At 38.7% G+C, this 10,779-nt stretch overlaps 1 protein-coding gene across 1 annotated transcript; it reads left to right on the forward strand.

Annotated features, from left to right (window-relative positions):
* The first annotated feature begins 267 nt into the window (after positions 1–267).
* LOC141315349 (gamma-aminobutyric acid type B receptor subunit 2-like) lies at positions 268–10,258 on the forward strand. Its single transcript, XM_073832684.1, has 7 exons — positions 268–360; positions 853–963; positions 3,103–3,327; positions 3,610–3,792; positions 4,806–4,935; positions 5,214–5,328; positions 10,093–10,258. Exons 1-7 carry the CDS (start codon positions 268–270, stop codon positions 10,256–10,258), a joined length of 1,023 nt encoding a protein of 340 aa, XP_073688785.1.
* The last annotated feature ends 521 nt before the right edge of the window (positions 10,259–10,779 follow it).

The following is a 10,779-nucleotide window of genomic DNA, read 5'->3' on the forward strand; positions in this document are numbered from 1 at the left end:
CTTTGATCTGTTCTCAGACTGAGTTATAAAAGTGTCCGACAGTTTGACTTCATTTGACTAGGATTCATCGCATCATGGAACATATCGTTTATAAATAGAGCTTCTCGCATTGGCTGGCCCAGTTTACTCGCACCATCACTTTGTGAAGATGTTTCCTGAGCGGTGAACTCTTTAATGCCAAGCTCAAATCACGCAGATAGAGCCACACGGATGGCGGATGAAAGCCATGGGTGTTACGCTCTGTGACTAAACTGGGAAGACTTAGGGATGCGTTTGGAGGTTGGATCCCTGTATATCTTTGTGTCCGGGATGTTGCGTGGCAAGCTTAAGGTTTTCCAAACTGGGGCAGAAAGAAAGTGGGTTAGAGCGTAGCTACTTTTAGACCCGTGTAGCACATTGAGAGGAACTCAGTCGAGGTCTTCTCTCGTTCACAGGCCTCCGTCAAGAGTCCAGTTGTGACCTGCTTTGCATATCAGGACTGTAAATATCGCAATCAATATTTAGCAAATCAATGCTTGTCCCATAAAGAGTTATTGTTAATCGTTAACACTCAAGTGGCATCTTGTAGAGGTGACTATATTATTTTCACTGTCTCTGTGAAAGGTTGGTCTCCCATGATCCAAGTTCCCACAACTCCTTTAGCCTCAGTATTTGTACTTTATGCAATTTTGCAAATTTACTTTTCTAAATCTAAATGCAAATTTACTTACATTTTTAAAGTCCACCTTTGCATTGAATCATTTAAAGTCGAGGCAGATAAACCCAGGCTCGGTGTTATTGTTGTTAGTGACAAAGGTGTTTTTAAAGCCAGGATTATTTCCACTCATTGGTTTGCTCTCTGCGTCTCCACAGGCAGATCCTCAGGGACGAGACATCGCAATCCGGCCCTTCCTGGAGCACTGCGAGAACACGCACATGACCATTTGGCTGGGGATTGTCTATGCCTACAAAGGCCTCCTTATGGTGAGTGAGAACATTCTAGAGAGCGTCAACATGATCGCCATCTGCTCCCGCCGACAACGGCGTCTGAATATTCTACCACTTCCTTTTACATTTGGTAAATTATAATACATATCTCACAATTACTGTCATTAAAATGCGTTCATAATATTGAATTCTGTGTCTCTTGTGGTATATCAGAAAATACCAAATGCCATGCATACAACAGGCACATTTTACACATTTTACATTTTTTTCTCCACAGTTATCTAATGTTCATCACCTACAGATTATAACAGTGTTAATGAACATGAATTAGAGTTCTTGGAGATTTGTTAGGGAACAATGATTTTAGATCTTGTTTTTCATATTGCAGTTGCCAATGTTGTATAAAAGCTACAAATAAAAAAATAAAAAAAATCACTGTAACACACCTCCTTGAGCAGCTTTAATATGTTTCTTTATGTCTTTTATGTTTACACTGAACCAAAGTCTACAACCGAAGCTTTGATGATTTATTTGTTTATTATGTCTGTTTAATATATTGCTCCAAAGTAATGGACCAAATGTGACCCTGGACAACAAAAAAACAGTCATAAGGGTAATTTTTTTGAAATTGAGATTTATACATCATCTGAAAGCTGGTTTGTTAGTAGTTCTGGTTTGTCATAGGACAGTATTTGGCCGAGATACAACTATTTGAAAATCTGAAATCTGAGGGTGCAAAAAAATCTAAATATTAAAAAAAGTTGTCCAAATGAAGTTCTTCGCCATGCATATTACTAATCAAAAATTAAGTTTTGATATATTTACAGTAGAAAATTTACATAATATCTTCATGGAACATGATTTTTGGCATAAAAGAAAAATCTATAATTTTGACCCATACAATGTATTTTTGACTATTGCTACAAATATACCTGTGCTACTTATTGCTGGTTTTGTAGTCCAGGGTCACAATTGAGCAGATTTGTCATAGCATAATGAACAAATATTGTTTTTGAAAATGAGTGACCTTGGAGTCAGAAAAGGTTCAAAACCACTGCGGTGGACTTTAACACTGTTCTTTTGCTGCCCTGCAAGCACTGGGATTTCCTACTGGAAATGCAAATCTTGCGAGCTCACTGACTGGATTTTGACACATTGTACCCATAGGAGGAGAGAGAGATTGCTCTTTCCAATTAACCTCACTTTAGATTACTGGTAAGGTAACCCAGGAACCAAAACGCCTCCACTCAGTTAATTGCCCATAGCACTGACCATTATCTCAGAGTCAATGGTGGCAATATCCTCCAATAAAACCCTGCCCTTCGACTCACTTTGTGCTCTGTAGAAATTATTTGTCTGTTTGTTCTTGCTGCTGTAATAGCGGCAGGTGGTTCGGTTGACTGGCAGGCCATTACCTCCGCTTTTCCCCTGCCCTACTGTAGACGATCCGTGTCAAAGTTCAGCAGTGGGCCACTTCCTGTCTCTTTTCCTCTCTCATCTGTGATAGAATTTGGTGGGAGACAGAGCTGGGAAAGAAGTGATCAATGTTAAACTGAAGCTATAGTAGGAGACAAGTCATCAAATCGTAATAATGGACAAGTGAAAATGCCATCACACTCACATTCTCAGTCTCAGATATGTGACATTTCAGAACTTCCTCTTGCCATGTTGGAAATCCTGCTGCTAAATCAGCATGGCTTCACTTACAACGACGTGTTCCAGGAGAACAAGAAAAGAAAGAGAGAATGAGAGGGTGAACGAGGAAAAAGAGTGAGACGGGCTGTGATTGGATTAGGATTGAATAGATTTGAGGCGAGTGGGTGCAGAATCAAATCTCGGAGTGTGCGTCATTAAGTTAGCTGAGTCATATTTCTCAGAGTTCACTCTAGTCTCACACAAAGGTGCTTTGATTGCTGCTCCGACTTCCTGAGAAAGTTGGACAGGTGTTGTTAGCTGCCTTTAGAGGCATTAGGGTGCTAAATAAGTCAGCCACAGTTCATTCTCACTGGCATTATGATTCATCACTGTAAACTGAGGGCTGCACCTTGTGAGAAAGGTGAACACGGCTGTCTATGAAAAATGTCATATGCCCAAAAATATTATTCTGGATTCATCTGGATTTTAACTGCTCTTGTATGTGTAACGCTAAGTATTTCTTTGCGCTTTTCTCTCTAGCTGTTTGGATGTTTCTTGGCCTGGGAGACCAGAAACGTGAGCATTCCAGCCCTGAATGACAGCAAGTACATCGGCATGAGTGTGTATAATGTGGGCATCATGTGTATCATTGGGGCAGCGGTGTCCTTCCTGACCCGGGATCAGCCAAATGTGCAGTTCTGCATCGTGGCATTGGTCATCATCTTCTGCAGCACCATCACGCTGTGTCTGGTTTTTGTGCCAAAAGTAAGTACTGCAACGTACGGCCTGCTTTAGCCCTATGGGGAACGAATTGTAGAGGTCAGCGAAAGGCACATTCTGGCATTTGATTTGTGCAAATCCCAAGCAAGTTCACCTGAATATAATTGAGAACAGTGCTTACTTTGCATCCCCAGGAGCTCTCTGGAAATAAACACACTGAAATTTAAAAGACTGCAAAGATTCGACTCTCCCTCTAAACAAATACGTCCTACACAGAATCAATGCTAGGATCTCAACAGCACGTCTTTGTCCTCTCTCTTTCCTTAGTTTATCACAATGCAAACAAACCCCGACGCTGCCACACAGAACCGAAGGTTAAAGTTCACCCAGAACCAGAAGAAGGAAGATTCCAAGACGTCCACCTCAGTAACCAGTGTTAACCAGGCCAACACTTCCCGTCTGGATGGGTTACAGTCAGACAACCACCGCCTTCGAATGAGAATTACAGAGGTGACTGAAGTCAATAATAAATGAGAATATTATTCAATTCTTAGAATGACAACAGCAATTAAAATGTTGATAATAATTACTAATACACCACCATGCAGATTAAAGGGGTTTTAATATATTAATAACAAATACTGTGAAGAAAAATAACTGATACAAGTAAAATATATATATATATATACACTACCAGTCAAATTTTTTTTTTAATGATTTTAAAGGAGTCTGTTCTGCTCACCAAGCCTGCATTTATTTGATCCAAAGTACAGCGAAAACAGTTACATTTAGAAATATTTTTACTATTTAAAATAGCTGTTTTGTATTTGAATATATTTTAAAATGTAATTTATTTCTGTGATTTCAAAGCTGAATTTTAAGCATCATTACTCCAGCCACATGATCCTTCAGAAATCACTATTATTTTGATTTGCTGCTCAAAAAACATCATTCATGATTATTATGTTGAAAACAGCTGACTGAGTAAGTTTCTTTGATGAATAGAAAGTTTAGAAGCACAGCATTTATCCAAAATAGAATAGTATATTATTATACTGACTCCAAGCTTTTTAATGGTATAGTGTATAATGATATAAAATCTTTTTATTTCAGATAAATTCTGATCTTTGGATCTTTCTATTCATCAAAGAATCCTGAAAAAATGTGCTCAACTGTTTTAAATTGATAATAATAATAAATATTTCTTGAACAGCAATTCAGCATATTAGAATGATTTCTGAAGGATCATGTGACTGGAGTAATGATTTTATGAAATTTAACTTTGATCACAGGAATAAATTAGATTTTAAAATCTATTCATATAAAAAAAATAGTAAAAATATCTTTGCTGTACTTTGGATCAAATAAATGCAGGCTTCGTGAGCATTTCTTTAAAAACATTAAAAATCTTACTGTTCAAAAACTTTTGACTGGTAGTGTATATATATCTTTTTTTTTCATGAACCGGGAATTAAATTACTATTAAACTAAACTATTAAATTCTTTTGGACTTTGTGTTACAGCTGGATAAGGAGCTGGAAGAGGTTACCATGCAACTCCAGGACACCCCAGAAAAGACTCCATACATTAAACAAAACCACTACCAAGATGTCAACAATATCCTGAGCATACGCAACTTCACCGACGGCAAAGGTAAGAGAAGTGGATATCAAACCTCGTGTTCCTCACCTGTCGATCACACACAGCTGTCAGTCGGTGACTTATTTCAGTATGTGACACTCTTTTCCTCTGTTGCTGTCACCCAGAGAAAAAGAACTATTTATTGGAGTGTTATACATTATTCACCCCCAAACATGTCAAGCTGAAGTGTCATATAAGGTGCAAGTTCTGACTCAGTGGATTTCAGCTGAATCCACCACTGACATCTTGATGGAAAGGAAGCATTCTGAACACAATGTCTTTGTTTTCAGATGGAGAGAAATCTCTGAAGAACCACTTAGAGCAGAAACCCCAGGCTCAGTGGGGATCCATGGATCCTTCTAGGATAAGCAGAGGTCCACTAGAAGACATCAACTCACCAGAACAGTAAGTTCGCACACTGACATGCACAGTGTGCTGAAAATGTGTTTTGGACACCTAAAAATCGATGAATGAGCATTTGTTAAAAAAAATACCAGGCCAAGTGGAATTTATTACAATATTAAATGGATAGTGTTATATCTTTGGGGAGAATGAACGTTGCATGAAGAATAAGATGACACACACCAGCTTCGCTTGACTGTTCTGTTTACTTCGTTTTAGACACTAACTTTTTTACCGGAACATTTCCGGAAAACGTAACAGTGCATTCTGGGTGCTGTAGTTAAACAACAATGCCGCAAAATATATAACAGATAGTTCACCCCAATAGAAAAATTCTGTCATTATTTACTCACCCTCGTGTCGTTCCAAACCTGTAAAACCTTTGTTCATATTCGAAAAACAAATTAAGATATCTTTGATGAAATCCGAGAGCTTTCTGGCCCTGCATAGACAGCAACGCAACTGACACGTTCAAGGTCCAGAAAGATAGTAAGGACATGAATAAATAGTCCATGGTACATCAGTGGTTCCAACTGTAATGTTATGAAGCAGACAAAGCATTATGGATTACGGATTTCATCAAAAATATCTTAATTTGTGTTCCGAACATGAACAAAGGTTTTAGCGCTTTGGAACGACATTAATTAATGACCGAATTTTCATTTTTGGGTGAACTATCCCTTTACGAAGCACAATTTCCAAACATAATATTGGACAAAAATTTGCGAACTTTTACATTATAAAACATTAGACATTAACTTGAAAATATGGGTCTAAGAAAAAGCTAAAAAGCTATTTAAAAACAGGGCAAATTCATTAACACAGGACTTAATGTAAATGTAAACTCATTAGCAGGCCAGTGCAAAATAAAGATCAGGAAGAAAAAGTAAATGAAAGCAAGTAAGAGAGATTCAGGGACAGAGAAAAAAAAAAGAAAAAAGAAAGGGGGGTGGGGGCGCTGTGGTTACATAACATGTGATTTCTACAGAGAGCGGAAAGCACTGGACCCTGAAAATAGACAGGAGAGTAGAATTAGAGGACTACAGGCCGTCCCAGCACATGAATGTTTGATTGTACAGAGGAGCGATTCTACAGTGTGTTACTGTTCATCACACACACACACACACACTTACCCCAGCAGCTGATAGTCCCTTGACCCTGCTAAATAACACCATCTCTACCATGGGAATTTGCGATGAGTAATTTATTGAGACCGTTCTCTATGCCTGCGGTAAAGGATAAACAAATACATTTATAGTTTAATGACATTCGCATTTTCATTTTTTGTTTTTGCTAGTGAACCTGCAACATCTGACTAATCGATGATAATTATTTCTCAACACAGAAGACATTTTCCTTAATTGATGTATGAAATTAATATTTAATTGAAAGTAATAACTCAGAGAGACTCCAATCGTAAAAACCAATCGTGAGAGGTGTGGTGTGTGCACTTTATATAACTGCCATTTGACTTCTGTAATTGATTTTTAAAGGGCTTCGGCCTCTTGGGGTGCAGTTTGAATCTGACACAAGACAGGAATGAAATGGACTTTACTTCAGGTGATCCACATAGTCAGGTACATACCGAACTGATGGCCCCACAAGAACAAGCATAGCCCCAAAGCCTTCACTAGTGACTGTTTTTAGCATTCCTAATAATAGAACATTTTCTTCGAGCACTAAATCTGCATATTAGAAATATTTCTGAAGAATCATCTGAGACTGAAGACTGGAATAATGATGCTGAAAAACATTAAAAAATCTTCCAACCCCCAGAGGTGGGTAGTAACGAATTACATTTACTTCGTTACATTTACTTGAGTACATTTTTGGGGTAACTAGTACTTTTAGAGTATATTTAAAGATTATTTAAATTATCGACCCATGTTTTTATGCAGCAAACACAGAGTTGTAAATGTAAAAAGTTAAGGTGCCTTCTAAAAATCTAAACACGTACAGTAATATTTATGTTTTAAATAAATATAATAAATTCTATACTCAATTTATCCCTTTTAATGTTATAAAGGATGAAATGCCATAGTGTAAGATATTCTGTTTTTGTGTGAAACTGTATCTGAATTTTAAATCATGCCATTTTATGGCTTAATATTCTACTTTACATTGTCCAATCCCATTACTGTTTATTTTACTTTTGCGGATCTTAAAAATGGTTATGGTTATACACTAAATGAAATAAATATAATGAAATAAAATTACTTCCTTGATATTTGTTTATATTTGTGTATTAAAAACATTTTTAATTAGACTCCTGATTTTCTATATTTAAAAAAAGGTATTTTTTTAATTTGGGCTAGTTAAATTAATTTTCGGGCAACCAAAATCTAAAGAGCACCTGTCTGAAGGGCTACCAGAAATTTTGCGAGCCCTGTATATATATATATATAGCAGAAGCTTTCCAAACAGTTTCTTTTCAGGGTCAAAATTCAAAATTCAGGGTCTTCACTTCATATCAATCAGATCAGAAGTAACTAGTAACTAGCTACTTGAGTACTTTTTCCATCGGATACTTTTTTACTTTTACTCAAGTAACTATTAAGATTGTGACTTTTACTCATACTTGAGTAAATATTTCCATAAGTACTTGTACTTTTACTTGAGTACAGATTTTGGGTACTCTACCCACCTCTGCCAACCCCAAACTTTTGAGCGGTACTGTAGGTCCAGATGGTGTAGTTATGGCATCTGCCAGCAGGGACTAAAGAGGTCATGCTAACCAGCTAAACCTTGAACCCTTAATTGAGAAGGGAACACATTGTACGTGGCAAAGTCACTGCTGGTTTAAATGTGCCCTGTGACTATGTGATATAATTATAGACAAACTGCTGTTAAAGGGGACATCAGATGCAAAATTTACTTTTACATGGTGTTTGCATATAAATGTCTTAGAAGTGTGTGGACACAACCAGCCTAAAATGATAAAAAATCCATTCACGTCTTTTTTAATCCCCAAAAAAACTAAACAGTCTCAATTAAAAGCGTTTTGATTGTCTGAGCAGTATTGATACCGCTGATGGACTGTCCTGTATTAGCATATTTCCACGCTGTCCACCATTTTCTCCGCGCCTGAGTAGCTGTAGTTGGATGTAAGTGAACATAAGAGTCTTAATTTTCTCCTGACATCAGAGCCACTGGATTAGTTTTGTTTTTGATGGTAACGCACCACCAAATACACAAAAACCAAAGAGGGGGGCGGGGTGACCAGTAGCTCATTATCATTTTAAGAGGCATGCACTGAAATGGGTTGCTTTAAACATAGCTGTTTTTGACCATTGAGGAATTTTAACCAAATTATTTTGCAGACCTTTAATAAAGACCTTAAAGAGTCATACCAACTTGTGGAAAATGGGCATCTGATTTTCTATTTAAACACCATTACTACAGTGCCTTGCGAAAGTATTCACACCCCTTCATTTTTTTACGTTTTGTTATGTTGCAGCCTAATGTTAAACTGCTTTAAATGACCATAATGATGCAAAAAATTATTTGTGCCATTTTTTTTTTTTTTAAATAAAACACTGAAATAAGTACATAGCATAAGTATTCATACCCTTAACTCATAGTACCCTAATTTAGTTGAAGCATCTTTACAGTCTCACGTCTTTTTGGGTATGATGCCACAAGCTTTGCACATCTGCATTTGGCAATTATGGGGGCTAGCAGACATTTTCGGGTTTGATTGGGTTCAAGCCCAGGCTCTGGCTGGATCACTCAAGGACATTCACAGAGTTGTCTATAAGCCACTCTTGCTGTGTGCTTAGAGTCATTGTCCAGTTAGAAAGTGAAGCTTCTGCCCAGTCTGAGGTTCTGAATGCTCTGGACTGGGTTTTCATTAAAGCTATCTCAATATTTTGGTGCATTGAGCTTTACTTCTGCTCTGACGAGTCCCTCAGTCCCTGCCGCTGAAAAACAGCCCCACAGCATGAGGCTGCTACCAGCACACTTTACTGTTCAGATGGTGCTCTGCAGCTGATGAGCAGTGCTTGGTTTCCTTCAAACATGATGCTTGGAACTGAGGTTCATCAGACCAGAGAATCTTGTTTCTCACAGTCTGAGGGTCCTTTAGGTACTTTTTTGCAAATTCCAAGTGGGTTTTCATGTGTCTCCACTGAGGAAAGGATTGAGTTTGGCCACACTGCCATAAAGACTGGATTGGTGGAGTGTTGCAGTGATGTTTGTCCCTCTGTAAGCTTCTTCCATCTGCATATATGATCAGGGAGATTTTTTTTCTAAACTCTTTCCCAGATCTGTGCCTTGACGCAAGCCTGTTTTTGAGCTCTACAGGCAGTTATTTTTGGTTTTTGCTCTGATATGCATTTTCAGCTGTTAGACCTTTTCTGTAAGGTGTGTGCCTTTCCAAATCATGCTCATTCAAATGAATTTGCCACAGTTTAACTCCACTCAACTCTGTAGTAACATCTAGAAGTGATGTGAGTGCTCCTGAGCTAAATTGTCAAGTGCCCCAGAAAAGGGTATGAATACTTATGCAATGGAATCATTGAAGTTTTTTATTTGTAATAAATTTGCAAAGTTGGTACAAACCCGTTTTGTGCTTTGTCATAATGGTGTATGGAGTGTAGATTGATGTGGTAAAAAAAGTAATTTAAAGCAGTGTAACATAAGGCAGCAACATAACAAAACATGAAAAAAATAAATACTTTCGCAAGGCACTGTAAAGAGCATTACAGAAAATTAGGAATTTTGTTGGGTCTTTTATGTATAACAATCATGTGTGGTTTGTGTTCACAGCATACAGCGTAGGCTGTCCCTACAGCTGCCCATCCTGCATCACGCCTATCTGCCCTCCATAGGAGGGGTGGACGCGAGCTGCAGCAGTCCCACAGGCAGCCCGGCCTCCAGCCCGCGCCACAGACACATGCCCCCCTCCTACAGGGTCATGGTGTCCGGCCTGTGAGGCCCACCGCCTGCCCTGCACTCCGAGGAAGCGATCAGCTTTTTTATTTTAAGACAGACTGAGCAATATCAGCAGTTAACAGAAGCGTGTGAGCAACCCAGGGGGGTCCAACTCTTCATGCATTCGTGACCCCCCTCCCACCATCCATGGCCACATCAGAGCAGAACTGATCTTTCAGGCTAGGAGGGAGGTGACCGGAGGTCCTCACATGGCAACCCAGACTTCCATCCTCTTGTTCCTGTCACCTCCCATTCCTAACTCGATGGACCCCCCTCCAAAACAGCAGTGCGGATCAACAGAGGACAGGAGCTGTAGCCTTGCCTGGTAAAAAAAAAAGAAAAAAAAGAGACGCTTCCTTCGGCAGCCTTTCCACGTTATCCGTGCGCATTGGTTCTGCTGGAACTTGCGGGAAATGGGCAGCGTATGTGACCGAGGACTCCACCTCTTTATTCACCACGTCAACAGCCATGTAAATACCATATTCGAACATCAAAGTGAGCTTTGAATATGCTGTGAAATGA

This window comes from Garra rufa, unplaced genomic scaffold (assembly GCF_049309525.1).
Source record: "Garra rufa unplaced genomic scaffold, GarRuf1.0 hap1_unplaced_021, whole genome shotgun sequence".
NCBI classification, from domain to species: domain Eukaryota; kingdom Metazoa; phylum Chordata; class Actinopteri; order Cypriniformes; family Cyprinidae; genus Garra; species Garra rufa.

Bases quoted from the DNA above. Each gene is read 5' to 3' on its own strand.
- LOC141315349 (XM_073832684.1), top strand. From the start codon at position 268: ATGCGTTTGGAGGTTGGATCCCTGTATATCTTTGTGTCCGGGATGTTG. The intron at 361-852 runs GTTAGAGCGTAG...GCGTCTCCACAG, and splicing joins CTGGGGCAGAAAGAAAGTGG to GCAGATCCTCAGGGACGAGA. The intron at 4,936-5,213 runs GTAAGAGAAGTG...CTTTGTTTTCAG, and splicing joins CAACTTCACCGACGGCAAAG to ATGGAGAGAAATCTCTGAAG.